Source organism: Salvelinus fontinalis, chromosome 9, assembly GCF_029448725.1.
Source record: "Salvelinus fontinalis isolate EN_2023a chromosome 9, ASM2944872v1, whole genome shotgun sequence".
NCBI lineage: Eukaryota > Metazoa > Chordata > Actinopteri > Salmoniformes > Salmonidae > Salvelinus > Salvelinus fontinalis.
In genome coordinates, this window is record NC_074673.1 from 10549552 (window position 1) to 10565998 (window position 16447).

Here is a 16447-nt window from a genome sequence, read left to right on the forward strand (position 1 = left end):
ACCAAACAACATTGCTAGGTGCCTGGGCACGTGAATTAAAGGGTGATTACACAAAACAATCTAAATGTCTTAGCTTTTTCCCAGGCCTCAAAAGTGGTCTCCTGATGTGGTGTAAGTATTGTTATGCACTTTGAACATCAATTTTTCAACTCAATCGTAGACCTACTGGTAGCCTACTGCACAGTACCACTTGGGTTGGCCTGACTGTGAAGGACCAATAAGGGATTTATAATTTTAGGTCATTCAGAGTGTTTGTCACTGTTTCTCATAGACTTTTTCACACGCCTTTCCTTTGGGAAATTTTTGGCAAAACTTGAGTATAGCCACTTTTCCAGACATCACTACACCACTGCTAATACTTACCTGAGAACAGGTAGCATAACATCCATCCACACTAACATACCACATGATGGTTAGGAATATTGAAAGAAGCTGAGATACACATACACAAGCAAAAGTCAGAGTTTGTTTCCAGTCAAAGATGACTTTTACTATGCCATAAGGCTAAGCATTAGGTTTTGGCAAAACTTTTGAGAGCATTAGTATTTTGGAGCTAAAATAGTATTTATAACCACTTTTCCATCCACAGTTTTCATGAGAGTAAAGTCATACCAAGACAGCTGTCATGGAAACAGGAAGTTTCAGCTACGATGTTATAAATGCAGACAGATCATTTTTTGTTCGACACGATGGGATCTTTTTGTGTCGCTAAAATTAATTATGCGAGAAATGGTGGTGGAAACGCTTTTCGGTGCAAATATTGATATAATAACTATGATATCGAAGAAAACTTGGAGTCATGCGATGACATGGTGTGTGGTCCTCCCACTATGACTTGGGAAACCATGTAGTTTATTATGTTACAGATTCAATTAATTATGATGAACTTCACAGGCTGGTATTATTATTTGACCCTGCTGGTCATCTATGAACATTTTGAACATCTTGGCCATGTTCTGTTATAATCTCCACCCAGCACAGCCAGAAGAGGACTGGCCACCCCTCATAGCCTGGTTCCTCTCTAGGTTTCTTCCTGGGTTCCTGCATTCTAAGGAGTTTTTCCTAGCCACCGTGCTTCTACACCTGCATTGCTTGCTGTTTGTGGTTTTAGGCTGGGTTTCTGTACAGCACTTTGAGACATCAGCTGATGTAAGAAGGGCTTCATAAATACATGTGATTAGATTTTGGTGAAAGTACATGGTATGAGCTTGATACTCCTTTCCAATAAATTTAGAGGGTCTTATTCTGGTGACAAGATGATAGATGCTTGACTGCCGCTCTTAGCAATAATCTCATCATGTAGACTAACCTACCCGCAGAGCCTAACTGTACTGTATCTGTGAGCTGTTTGGCTACAGCACATGTGTGAAGACCAGAGTAGGCACATTTGCTATGTAATGCAACAGTTTTTGTGACAAAACTATCGATAGAGTTGAAAATGCGATGGAAACACATTGAACATGAGATATTTATTCCAAACCGTGAGCGGAAAAAGTATATTTTATATGCAACAAGTCAGTTTGGTGGAAACACCACTTGTGCAAAAATGCAGATATTTTCTTTATGCGGATTGTAGAATATTTGAATGGAACTCTGTTGCCGACTGGAATGAAACCTAGCTAGTGATTGAAAAAAAATACATTTTCTGGGCAAGATCCAGAATTCCATGAGTTTGTTTTACTTCAGTGGAAATGTGGTATTTTCCTCTCAAACTATATACACAGATCTATATAGACTAAATAAAAAAGATGAATGTCTTCACATTGTAAAAATAAAACTTTCAGGGTTCATTTATTTATCTTTAGGCACGATTTCCAGTAAAATTAGCTTCTTTTGTCCCGTCTTAAAAAATGTCACAAGTGCTATCAAGGAGAGGATGTTGGGTTGTCAAGCAGAGATGGAACATTTCCCTTTATTTACATGAAGTGCTTTGTCTGAGTTCGTTCTATCTCCTACAGTTGAAACCGTCTGTCCTGTCCTGGGTCAGGTCTGGCCTATCTCAAATAACACAGGTTCCAGATCACTGCAAGGTAAGGATAGGAAGTTATATGACTTGGTAAACACTGTTATGGGTGATGTCATCCAAATAAAGTACAACGTTCTTTTGAAATTCAAAATGCTATTGTAGCGCTTCAATGTTGAATTCATGTTTCACATTAACAATTCATTGTACTAAACACTGAAGGTAACAATAATATTTGATTGTAAAAAAATAATCTAAGTGATGCCATTGAATTTGATACGGATACTCTATTTTAAAATGCTAAGTTACTGCAAAGGCCACAATCCTGTTCTGTGTATGTTGCTCTTCCTTCCCTAAGAAAACAAAGGCACTCAATACCCACAGCAACATATATTTATTGTTTACATTCAATTTAATGCATTATTTATTCAACGTCACATCTAAAAAGAATAGGCAGATCTCCTAAACATTTACAACATAGTCGGTATCGATACAGTAAAATATGCTGCTATGAAATGATGTTCACTTTTGTATGAATACATTAGTTTGACATATAAAAGGATCAAAGTGTCCTTGTCTTCTGAAGAACGGCAAGTAAAGAACGAGAAATATTATATTTCTTAGTATATCCAGTAGACAGAAGTACGTGTAAACAATATACAGTTTTAAGTACAGTTTAAAAGTTCCAAAATAATATCCTGGCTGGCTTTGAAGCAACACAGAAGCCATAGAGTATCAGTCTGTATTATGGCAGGGATAGACTGGCCTGAACTGTGCATTTTATAACAGGGGATATTTGTAACACTGCTGAGTTTATGTCCTGAAGTAAAGTCATTCAAACTATTTTACTATGTTTAGAAGTATCTGTTAAACAGTGCCTTTTGACTCTTATGCTATAATACAGTCCATGTAATAACTGCTTTAACTCTATGGTAGCATGGGAGCCCACAAACAGCCCTCAACTGTGAGCTTGTTAATTAATAATGAGCTTGGTAGCTAATACCATTTGAGATCTTTGTATCAAAGACGTAAAAAACATGTCACCCATTTAAGAATAAGATTATATTATTTGCTCTACACACAATACATTTCATATTATCCAATTACTTTTAAAATGTTTAATCGATGAAAATCGAATCAATAAAATATGTAAATAAAAAATATAAATTTTGAGAATAAAGCACATTAAGAAAGAAAGAAAATGTGTTGTAATTGAGTAAAACATGTAGCGTATTCCGAGAGTGATTGTTGCACCATAAACATGGTTGAGTCATAACAGTAAAGGATAACGTATCATCTACATCCTTTTAAAACAAGAGGCAAACATACAAATACCTTGTATGCCAGACATACAGTACTGTAAAGCATGTTACAAAATACATTTTCTTGACAGCATTATGCAAAAGGGAAAAAAATATATATATACTTTTCTCTCTCATTGAACATGGTCCGCTATAATTTGCACTACTGTAAGTCGCTTTGGATAAAAGCGTTAGCTAAATGGCATATTTGCGACCTCAAAGCCCATGACCCCACTAGTTGGCAGTTCGTTAACTTGTTGGCAGTTAGCTAGTTAGCTAGTTATTCACTGAGAGGCTTGACAGATAGGCATTGAGCACTGGGACAGTTTCTGTTTCTCCTCGTTGGGCCTCAACAACATCTTGTAGGGAGCACCTCTCCCTTTCTATGGAATGTCTGGACAAGGATAAGGATACAGACAGTAGTAACCCTTTGCCTGGCTAGTTAAGCTACACCTTACAGTAGCTGCTAGAAGTTGTTGGCGTGTGTGTGACTGTGTGTGTGTGGGATGGAGCGCGAGCGGGCTATAGGGGCGTGGTTGTTGCGCTTCTCCTTGCCACCACAAGGTATCATGCTGTCTATGAACTGAATCTTGCCCTGTTCCTCCTTCATGAACAGCTCCACCATCAGGATCTTCTCCTTGTGGATCTGAAGGCTGATGTCTTTAGGGATGTCTGGGATCAGCCAGTCCACGATGTCACTCATCAGCATCACCACATTCTACGGGGAAGGGAAACAGCAGGAAACAGGCATGCACACACACACACAAACAAACACAAACACACAGGGAAGTGAGCGACAGCATGGTGAACAAACAGGAAACAAAGTCTACAGTAAACGTACAGTATCTCGCAGAGCCAAACGAGTGTCTCAGAATATTGCAAATTAGCTGAAGTCTGGCAGGAAAGAATAACTGTACAATAGAACTGCAGCTGTTTGCTTATGTTTAACGCTTTTCATTCTTGGAGGAACACAGGCCCATAATAAAGATCCCCAATCCTTTTCGGTAAATGCAGTCTTTCAAACTATAAATGGACTCCTCCACTCACCTGGAAGACTATGACGAAGGCCAGTCTGGCAGCCAGGACCGCCCAGAACTCTTTAGAGATGACGTAGGGTGTGTTGGACCATGGGGGCTCCCTGTAGTCTTTATACCTGGAGTCAAGAGTCATCTGATTACAGTGACTAAACCAGAAAACATTACAACAGATGGCAAAATATTTACTGTAAAGGTTCAGTAAATAAACGCCACAGTAACTTTAAGTATGGCTATAATATTTCCTGCACATTATATTTTTTTGTAACTTATTAAGGCATCTATTTATTTGCTTACAGTATGTACAATTAAGCAATAAGAAACACACACACACACACACACACACACACACACACACACACACACACACACACACACACACACACACACACACACACACACACACACACACACACACACACACACACACACACACACACACACAGTCTTTTCTATGAGGAGGCTGAGGCTGTATTCTGGCTCCTCAGTAAGGGTTAGGGGTAGCTTCGTCCAATACAACCAGATCATGCACCACAGCAGGCTATTGGCTTCTTCTATATTTAAGCAATTATACCTGAAGGGGTGTGGTATATGGCCAATATACAAAGGATAAGGGCTGTTTTAAGCACGACGCAACGTGGAGTGCCTGGATACAGCCCTTAGCCGTGGTATATTGACGATATACCACTAACCTTATTGCTATTATAAACTGGTTATCAACGTAATTATAGCAGTAAAAATAAATGTTTCGTCATACCCGTGGTATACGGTCTGATATACAAGAGCTGTCAACCAACCAGCATTCAGGGCTTGAGCCACCCAGTTTATAACAATCAATGAAACATGTATAATTTAAAAACTTCACACAGTCAGTCAGTGTTGTGTGTAAACTCACCTACACATCTCCACCTGATGCTGTGGGTCCATGGGTTCTTTACCGTCCTGGAAGTTGCTCACGTTGAAGTAGGACAGGGTGTGGTTGACGAAGCCGTGCATGGAGCCGTCTGAGCTGTACATGTACTGGTAGACCAGCCTCGGGATGAAGTCTGACGTGAAGGAGATCACAAACGCCTGGAGAGAGACAGACAGTGGTCAATGACAAAGCACCTGAAGACATGTGTTTACACCTGGCATTAACAAATGCCCTGTCAACAGATAGGGATTGGATCATCTTGTTCGGTTAACGAAAGTCACATGGTAATACCAGGTAGAGACCCGCCCTAATGATATATGCTGTAGGTTGAATATAATTGTCAACTTCACCCCCCTTGGCATTTTTCCTATTTTGTTGCCTTACAACATGGAATTAGAATGGATTTTTGGGGGGTTTGTAAAATTTGATTAACACAACATGCTTTGAAGATGCTAAATATTTTTTATTGTGAAAAAAAACCAAGAAATAAGACAAAAAAACACAAAACTTGAGCGTGCAAAACAATTCACCCCGCCCCAAATTCAATACTTTGTAGAGCCACCTTTTGCAGCAATTACAGCCGCAAGTCACGTGGGATATGTCTCTATAAGCTTGGCACATCTAGCCACTGGGATTTTTGCCCATTCTTCAAGACAAAACTGCTCCAGCTTCTTCAAGTTGGATGGGTTCCGCTGGTGTACAGCAATCTTTAAGTCATTCCACAAATTCTCAATTTGATTGAGGTCTGGGCTTTGTCTAAGACATTCCAAGACATTTAAATGTTTCCCCTTAAACCACTCGAGTGTTGCTTTAGCAGTATGCTTAGGGTCATTGTCCTGCTGGAAGGTGAACCTCCGTCCCAATCTCAAATCTCGGGAAGACTGAAACAGGTTTCCCTCAAGAATTTCCCTGTTTTTAGCACCATCCATCATTCTTTCAATTCTGACCAGGTACCTAGTCCCTGCCGATGAAAAACATCCCCAGAGCATGATGCTGCCACCACCATGCTTCACTGTGGGGATGGTATTCTCGGGGTGATGTGAGGTGTTGGGTTTGCGCCAGAGCATTTTCCTTGATTGCCAAAAAGCTCAATCTTAGTCTCATCTGATCCGAGTACCTTCTTCCACATGTTTGGGAAGTCTCCCACATGCCTTTTGGTGAACATCAAACGTGTTTGCTTATTTTTTTCTTTAAGCAATGGCTTTTTTTCTGGCCACACTTCAGTAAAGCCCAGCTCTGTGGAGTGTACGGCTTAAAGTGGTCCTATGGACGGATACTCTAATCTCCGCTGTGGAGCTTTGCAGCTCCTTCAGGGTTATCTTTGGTCTCTTTGTTGCCTCTCTGATTAATGCCCTCCTTGCCTGGTCTGTGAGTTTTCGCAGGTTTGTTGTGGTGCCATATTCTTTCTATTTTTTAATAATGGATTTAATGGTGCTCCATGGGATGTTCAAAGTTTCAGATATTTTTATATAACCCAACCCTGATCTTTGTCCCTGACCTGTTTGGAGAGCTCCTTGGTCTTCATGGTGCTGCTTGCTTGGTGTTGCCCCTTGCTTAGTGGTGTTGCAGACTCTAGGGCCTTTCAGAACAGGTGTATATATTCTGGGATCATGTGACAGATCATGTGACACTTAGATTACACACAGGTGGACTTTATTTAACAAATTATGTAATTGTTTGCACCAGATCCTATTTAGGGCCTTTATAGCAAAGGTCGTGAATACATATCCACCAATTTGGATTATTTTGTGCATGTCCAGTACATGAAATCCAAATAAAAATCAATTTAAATTACAGGTTGTAATGCAAAAAATAGGAACAACGCCAAGGGGGATGAATACTTTTGCAAGGCACTGTACATTGGCAACTATCTGTCAGTCAGCATATATGACTGTTAACGTAAATGTTAGCCCTAACCCTAACCCGAGAAGCTGGCCAGTGCCCATGTGAGATTTGGTTCTGTGTTCAGAGATTTGCCAGCACATAAACATAGAAGGCATTAAAGTGAAGAAACCTTGCCATCCTGTTCCATCGGTAACACTCTGAATAAGTGGAGGATGGAGGTGAGGAATTCCCTCCCACCCATTTTGATCGAAAGCCTCCGTTGTCATAAATAACCCAGATCTGGATCTCACTTCAACATCACCATGACGATGGTGAACCCTTTGGAAGTGAAGTGAGAGTCTGCAGGATTTATGACCACGTTAACTCTCCTTCTGACCAAGTATGGTCTTTTCTGCATCGAGGGTCAGTAGTTTTAGAGGTGAAACCATTTAAAAGCCTAATTATGAGGTTTTACAAGCAACCCTCCAAGAGTGTTGACATACTGCATTTTCACAGTAAAGGACCGGCTCTTAAATGTGACCCAGGCTAAGCTTCAATGAAAAACTGTTCTCGTTTTTTTAAGTGCAGACTTGTTATTGTTGAGGTGGTTGAGGAATGAATAAGATGGATAAAAAATGTTTTTACTTCTGCAGAACATTTCAATGACTCCCATATCTAAATCAGAACAGTATATGTTAAAGTGCGAGAATTATATATTTGTTTTCATAATTTGGTCATCTTCCACCATTATATTTTGCTGTGATTACCGGAATGACTTACATTTATGATGACGGCCACTTTAGCCACAGCTCGGAGAAGGTTGTACCATATTCCTAGAATCAGAGAAGAAAGAAAATCATGAGTCAGAACTCTTGATGGTCCAAGTTATTACAATCTTATATTTTAATGATTTTAATTTGTTATTTTATTTAACCTTCATTTAACTTGGCAAGTCAGTTAAGAACAAATTCTTATTTACAATGACGGCCTACAACTGCCAAAACCGGATGACGCTGGGCCAATTGTGCGCTGCCCTATGGGACTCCCAATCACGGCCGGTTGTGATACAGCCTGAATTCAAACCAGGGTGTCTGTGGTGATGCCTCTAGCATTGAGATGCAGTGCCTTAGACCGCTGTGCCACTTGGAGCCTTATAATACATCTATATATGACTTAGAGCAGCAAATCACATACTGTAGTGAACCCCCCTTTTGTTCCCTTCCTCTACAGTCATTGTCTTGGGGTTAATGCCTCTACAATACTGTTGTGGGATGGTATGAGTTTTATGCCTGGATCTATGTCAATCTGATGTTTAGTTAAGAACACAAAAGTGCTAAATAGTACAAAAACACAAGCATAACAATTCCCATAATACATCAGTAGGACAAATTCCCCCCTCTAGTTACGTTTGTAGGTTTGTATGTAGAAAGAATAGAAACCAATAGATCACATTTGCATTCCTAAGTTTTTACCTGACCACATGAGTCCATTTTCATTTAACTTGTATATACACTGATTGTACAAAACATTTAGAACACCTGCTCTTTCCATAACATACTGACCAGGTGAATCCAGGTGAAAGCTATGATCCCTTATTGATGTCACTTGTTAAATCCACTTCAATCATTATAGATGAAAGGGATGAGACAGGTTACAGAAGGACTTTTAAGCCTTGAGTCAATTGAGACATGGATGTGTGCCATTCAGAGGATGAATGCGCAAGAGAAAATATTTAAGTGCCTTTGAACGGGGTAAATTATGGTAGTAGATGCCAGGCGCACCGGTTTGTGTCAAGAACTGCAAAACTGCTGGGTTTTTCACACTCAGCAGTTTCCTGTGTTTTCACATCCAGACAATTTGACACAACTGTTGGAAGCAGTGGAGCCAACAAGGGCCAGCATCCCTGTGGAACACTTTCGATACCTTGTAGAGTCCATCCCCCAACGAATTGAGGCTGTTCTAAGGGAAATGGGGTGGGGGGGTGCAACTCAATATTAGGAAGGAAGATGTTCCTAATGTTTGGTATACTCAGTGTATTCATACAGGTTCATCTTGATGAGATAAAATATCTTAAGCAAAAGTGACTTCCTGGTCATCTGGTCAGCTGGTCACATGGTCAGGAAGAACTCAGAAATAACCATCATGTTTTTTTCTCTCTGTAAATAACGTATTGGACTGAATTCAATATTAGGTTTATTATTGTGAAAGGAATCAATATAAACCACAGTCTAATAAAAAAATAACCTGTGTGCTTAAAGAGTGAACAGTCAGAGGCTGAACTTCGAACCCACCAATGTCTTTTGCCCTTGCAGCGACCGGCCTCCTGAGCTCGGCCACAAACTTCTTGGCATCCAGGCGTATCTCGATGATGTTGTTAAGGAGTGCGAAAAGTGGGGCCAGCGGGAACGATGCCACGAACAGGGTCACAAACCCAAACTGGATTACTGCAAGGACACAGAGATAGAGAGACATCCATCAGCTTGACATGTACATCGCACTGTATACACATAGGGATACAGTATGTCTTTCAGCCTGATCTGTCCATTCACCAGGGCCTGCTGTATTCACAAAGGGTCTCTCATAGTAGGAATACTGATATAGGATCAGTTTAGCCTTTTAGATCATAATGAACACAATTAAATGGACAGGTGCAACCTGATCCTAGATCAGCAATCCTATTCTAAGATGCTTTATGAATGCAGGCCCTGATCACTTGACAAGACCCAACAAATCAATCAGGAGAGATCATCTGAACCTCACATACTGTAACTGGCTCTAAAACATGCCAATGTGCTCATCACATTTAGGATAACAAGAAACCATTGAATGACCCTCGTAAATGTATATAAATAGATAATATATTTGTATATATATACACTGTATACAATGACCCAACACACCTCCAGGCTGTGTAAGGCCAATTTGACCAAGAAGGAGAGTGATGGAGTGCTGCATCAGATGACCTGGCCTCCACAATCACCCAACCTCAACCAAATTGAGATTGTTTGGGATGAGTCGGACCGCAGAGTGAAGGAAAAGCAGCCAACAAGTGCTCAGCATTGTGTGGGAACTCCTTCAAGACTGTTGGAAAAGCATTCCTCATGAAGCTGGTTGAGAGAATGCCAAGAGTGTGCAAAGCTGTCATCAAGGCAAAGGGTGGCTATTTGAAGAATCTCAAATATAAAATATATTTTGATTTGTAAAACACTTTTTTGGTTACTACATGATTCCATATGTGTTATTTCATAGATTTGATGTCTTCACTATTATTCAACAATGTAGAAAATAGTAAAATAAAGAAAACCCCTTGAATGAGTAAGTGTTCTAAAATGTTTGACCGGTAGTGTATATTTGTTAGATAACTACTTTGACTTTTAAGTTATTTAAATCAACATCATAAATGTATTGATGCAGTTGATAATTAAGGCAATTGAGTGGCAGTGGATCAAACTAGAGAGAACAGAAGGGAGCTCTTTAGGTGTCTTGTAGGGAGAGGAGACTGAGGGACAAGAGAGGACAAGAGAGGGGGCTAGGTGGAGAGGGTGAGGGGCAGGGACAAGTCAGGGGTGGTTACGAAGGGAAAGAGACTGAGGGACGGACAAAGGGAGGGGGCCTAAGGCTTCTGTATGCTTCCCAGTCTAAACAGTTTGTGCATATATTATGACGAAATTTTGTGACGTTATGGTTCGTTTTGGTTTTCATGCAAGGGTTTTTCAGCTGTTCATGCACATGTTCGTGCACGTTTCTCGATGTAAGCCGAAGTTCGGTAGCAAAAGTCTACGCCCCTTCGTCGGTGATGGGTCAGCAGTAGGGATTCTTCAATGAAGTGTTGTCATTCAATGAGAGACGACTCGTTTTCATGCACAGTTTTCCACTTGACGGCTCACGATAGTTGTAAAATTAGATGTAAAATTGCGTGACAAAGAGCTCCTAATCAAAAATATCAAAATTAATGACAGATTTCTTAGATTAATTATGACTATTCTGAGGGAGTGGCTACGGCTTCTCAAGATGGACAAACAGTACTATTGCCACTTTTGTCTTGTTTTTCAAGCAACAACCTTTTAAAGGAGTATGCGACGCACAGACGCTCACTTCGCCTAGCCGAGTTCTGCTAGGAGCGAACCGAACCCAGTATGCAGACGCCTATACAGGGGGAAAAGGGACAACGAGGGAGTCTGTGAGGGAGGGAGAGAGTGGGGCGGGAGGGGGCAGACAGGGACAAAGGGGGGGCCAGGCAGAAACACAGGCTGTAATCTCTACTGGCGTGGTGCCAGGGCATGACCAAGCCCAGTATGTCACTCCCTCCCCACAACCCCAGTACTCTCTGTCACTCCCCAGTACTCTATAATGTCACTCCCACCCCACAACCCCAGTACTCTCTGTCACTCCCTCCCCATAACCCCAGTACTCTATAATGTCACTCCCCAGTACACTCTAATGTCACTCCCTCCCCACAACCCCAGTACTCTCTGTCACTCCCCAGTACTCTATAATGTCACTCCCTCCCCACAACCCCAGTACTCTATAATGTCACTCACTCCCCACAACCCCAGTACTCTCTAATGTCACTCCCCAGTACTCTCTAATGTCACTCACTCCCCACAACCCCAGTACTCTCTAATGTCACTCCCTCCCCACAACCCCAGTACTCTCTAATGTCACCCCCTCCCCACAACCCCAGTACTCTCTAATGTCACTCCCCAGTACTCTCTAATGTCACTCCCTCCCCACAACCCCAGTACTCTCTAATGTCACTCCCTCCCCACAACCCCAGTACTCTCTAATGTAAACTCACTCCCCACAACCCCAGTACTCTATAATGTCACTCCCTCCCCACAACCCCAGTACTCTATAACGTCACTCCCTCCCCACAACCCCAGTACTCTCTAATGTCACTCACTCCCCACAACCCCAGTACTCTATAATGTCACTCCCTCCTCACAACCCCAGTACTCTCTGTCACTCACTCCCCACAACCCCAGTACCCTCTGTCACTCACTCCCCACAACCCCAGTACTCTCTGTCACTCCCTCCCCACAACCCCAGTACTCTCTAATGTCACTCCCTCCCCACAACCCCAGTACTCTCTAATGTCACTCCCTCCCCACAACCCCAGTACTCTCTAATGTCACTCCCTCCCCACAACCCCAGTACTCTCTAATGTCACTCCCTCCCCACAACCCCAGTACTCTCTAATGTCACTCCCCAGTACTCTCTAATGTCACTCCCCAGTACTCTCTAATGTCACTCCCCAGTACTCTCTAATGTCACTCCCCAGTACTCTCTAATGTCACTCCCCAGTACTCTCTAATGTCACTCCCTCCCCACAACCCCAGTACCCTCTGTACCTCCCTCCCCACAACCCCAGTACTCTCTAATGTCACTCCCCAGTACTCTCTGTCACTCCCCAGTACTCTATAATGTCACTCCCTCCCCACAACCCCAGTACTCTCTAATATCACTCCCTCCCCACAACCCCAGTACTCTCTAATGTCACTCACTCCCCACAACCCCAGTACTCTCTAATGTCACTCACTCCCCACAACCCCAGTACTCTCTAATGTCACTCCCTCCTCACAACCCCAGTACTCTCTAATGCACCCCCTCCCAACAACCCCCATAGTACCCTTACTACTCTCTGATCTACACAACGCAGCTACAGTAGGGGACTTCAGTTCTCCATTCAAACATGCTGGCTCTTTTGCTAATTGTAGTATTTTCACTGTTTATTGCTCTCTCTCTCTCTCTCTCTCTCTCTCTCTCTCTCTCTCTCTCTCTCTCTCTCTCTCTCTCTCTCTCTCTCTCTCTCTCTCTCTCTCTCGCTCTCTCTCGCTCTCTCTCGCTCTGTCTATTTGTTTCTTTCTGTATCTCTCTCTCTCTCTCTACACACACAAACACATCCACGCACCCCCACAAACACACACACATTGCTCAGTTGTGTTCGAGAAGCAGGTGCTCTTCAAAAGCCCCTCGAGGGGAAATCCAACACCACTACAAGGTGCAGGATTCTGTGAAAAATGTACAACTGCTATAATAAATATGTAGATCTTGGGTGTGACTGGTGAAGGTTTGGACTAATTGTCCGTTGGGAACATAAGAACATTTCTTTAATGATATCATAATATCCATGATACCATAATGCGGTAGGGTGAAATTAGCCAACAGTATCTTTGCGATGCCATGAACAATTAAGTTAAGCCTAAAACTCTCTGTGTCCTGAGAATAGGCCTACTTACCAGGCATTAACCTGTTTGGGCTGCAGGGGCAGTATTGAGTAGCCAGATAAAAGGTGCCCATTTCAAACGGCCTCGTACTCAATTTTTGCTCGTACAATATGCATATTATTATTACTATTGGATAGAAAACACTCTAGTTTTTAAAACCGTTTGAATTATATCTGTGAGTGAAACAGAACTCATTCTGCAGCAAACCTCCTGACAGGAAGTGGAAAGTCTGAAATTGAGGCTCTGTTCCAAGGGCTGCCTATTAAATCCCTTGTTATTTATTAGTTTAGATGCACTTCATACGTCTTCCACTAGATGTCGACAAGGAGTGAGAGAAGAAATGGACTGTGTAACTTGATCTGGACTCGAATTACAGCTCATGGAATGACGTATCCTCCATTTCCTGTTTTCAGGAAGGCGCGAAGAGAGACATGGATTTACCTTCTGTTTAGCTGCCGTTATGGACGACTAACATCTCCGGCTTTGATTTTATTTGATACATGTGACCATATCATCGTAAAGTATGTTTTTTCAATATAGTTGAATCAGATTATTGAACATTTTTCGGGAGTTTTGCCGTGTTCCGTTCTCTGACTTTTTTGACAATGGAGCGATTCGTGCCACTTGGCTAGTGCGCTTCCTAAATCGAGAGGGAAAGTGTCCGTTCTAAATCCAAACAACGACTCTTCTGGACAAAGGACCCCTTGTCCAACATTCTGATGAAAGATCACCAAAAGTAAGAAATATTTTATGATGCTATTTCATATATCTGTCGTGCATGTGAACTAGTCGTCGGCGCCCAACGTTTGGGTACTCTAGCTATACCGAAGTGGATGTCGTAATGAAGTTATTTTTTTGAATTCTAACACTGCGATTTCATTAAGAACTAATGGATCTATCATTTCCTATACAACATGTATTTTTTAGTTATGTTTATGAAAAGTCATTTGGTCAGAATATGTGTGTCAGAAAAAATGTCAGAAAAAGTAGCTACGTTAGCACAATGTATAACCACTGATTTCAGCTCTAAATATGCACATTTTCGAAAAAAACATAAGTGTATGTATAACCTGATGTTATAGGACTGTCATCTCATGAAGAATATCAAGGTTAGTCAAAAATTATATATCTTTTGCTTCTTTGTTACGATCGCTAACCTTTTGCTACTGGGAAATGGCATGTCTTTCTGGCTATTGTGGTAAGCTAATATAACGCTATATTTTGTTTTCGCTGTAAAACACTTAATAAATCGGAAATATTGGCTGGAATCACAAGATGCCTGTCTTTCATTTGCTGTACACTATGTATTTTTCAGAAATGTTTTATGATGAGTAATTAGGTATTTGACGTTGGTGTCTGTAATTATTATGGCTGCTTTCGGTGCAATTTCTGATTGTAGCTGCAATGTAAACTATGATTTATACCTGAAATATGCACATTTTTCGAACAAAACATAGATTTATTGAATAACATGTTATAACATGTTATAACATGTTATAAGACTGTCATCTGATGAAGTTGTTTGTTGGTTAGTTTGGTTGGTTCTTGGTTAGTTAGGTTGGCTTTGTGCATGCTACCTGTGCTGTGAAAAATGTCTGTGCTTTTTTGTATTTGGTGGTGAGCTAACATAAATATACGTGCTGTTTTCGCTGTAAAACATTTAAAAAATCGGCATGTTGGCTGGATTCACAAGATGTGTACCTTTCATTTGCTGTATTGGACTTGTTAATGTGTGAAAGTTAAATATTAAAAAAAAATATCTTTTGAATTTCGCGCCCCGCACTTGAAGTGGCTGTTGTCATAAGTGTACCGGCGTCGGGCTGCAGCCATAAGAAGTTTTAACTGAGAGACACTGCCTCTTGAGAAAGTGAAGTAAATTAAACTGGACTCTTCAGTTGTTTAAGACTTTCTCAAGAGTACAAAGTTCAGACAGAGAACAAACAATGTCTTTCTTTAGAGCTATCTTAATAGCCATCTTACACTGCTAATATATGCTAACCTAAGTACTAATAGTGTATATGTCTCCTGATGTAATAGATGAAAACACTGATGCTCTTTTCAGTTGAGTTGAGGTATGTGCTTGCCAATGCCAGCTCCAGAGATAGGCGGATGTAGGGAGAGAGAGAGAGAGAGAGAGAGAGAGAGAGAGAGAGAAGAAGAAGAAAACGAAGAAGAAGAAGAAGAAGAAGAAGAAGAAGAAGAAGAAGAAGAAGAAGAAGAAGAAGAAGAAGAAGAAGAAGAAGAAGAAGAAGAAGAAGAAGAAGAAGAAGAAGAAGAAGAAGAAGAAGAAGAAGAAGAAGAAGAAGAAGAAGAAGAAGAAGAAGAAGAAAGGAAAAGAGAGATGTGGGCCATGGACCAAACAGCAAGTCAAAGTAAATAGAGCCTGATGGAGAATCTGGCAGAGGTGTGTGCCAACAGGAAGATCTGCTGAGTAAAAACACTGCTGTCTGTAATGAAGAAGGCCCAGGGTGTAGGTTTGGTATGGAGGAAGGAAGTCATTCATTCAATTAGCTACATCCCCTTCTCATTGTGCTTGGCTTAGGGCGCATTTCAAGTAAAAAAGAGGAATGGATTCCCGGAATAATTCCAAAATGATTTCTGGCCAACTCCTACACAGGGAGGACTTACACTGCGTGGACAAAACATTAGGAACACCTGCTCTTTCCATGACATAGACTGACCAGGTGAATCCAGGTGAAAGCTTTGATCCCTTGATAATGTAAATTGTTAAATCCACTTCAATCAGTGTAGACGAACGGGAGAAGACAGGTTAACTAAATAAGTATTTTTAAACCTTGAGACAATTGAGACATGGATTGTGCATTTGTGCCATTCAGAGGGTGAATGGTCAAGACTAAAAAGTACTTTCAAAGTACCTTTGAATGGGGTATGGTAGTAGGTGCCAGGTGCACCGGTGTGAGTGTGTCAAGAACTGCAACGCTGCTGGGTTTTTCACGCTCAACAGTTTCCCGTGTGTATAATGAATGGTCCACCACCCAAAGGACACCAAGCCAACTTGACCAAGTTAACCTGTCTTCTCCCGTTCGTCTGTAGGAAGCATTGGAGTCAACATGGGCCAGCATCCCTGTGGAAAGCAACAACTTGTAGAGTCCATGCCATGATGAATTGAGGCTGTTCTGAGCGCAAAAGGGGGTGCAACTCAATATTAGGATATTAATATTAAT

At 41.4% G+C, this 16447-nt stretch overlaps 1 protein-coding gene across 3 annotated transcripts in view; it reads right to left on the reverse strand.

Moving 5' to 3' along the window:
* Positions 1 to 2334: 2334 nt before the first annotated feature.
* LOC129862041 (anoctamin-1-like) overlaps positions 2335 to 16447 on the reverse strand; it is a 124562-nt gene continuing 110449 nt past the window's right edge. For all 3 annotated transcript variants that reach the window (XM_055933367.1, XM_055933368.1, XM_055933366.1), the window contains 5 exons: positions 9327 to 9479; positions 7816 to 7868; positions 5194 to 5369; positions 4312 to 4417; positions 2335 to 3982 (listed from right to left, as the gene is read on the reverse strand). In XM_055933367.1, coding sequence (XP_055789342.1) covers positions 3731 to 3982; positions 4312 to 4417; positions 5194 to 5369; positions 7816 to 7868; positions 9327 to 9479 — 740 coding nt within the window. In that variant the 3' untranslated portion in view covers positions 2335 to 3730. The remainder of the gene's footprint in view (positions 3983 to 4311; positions 4418 to 5193; positions 5370 to 7815; positions 7869 to 9326; positions 9480 to 16447) is intronic.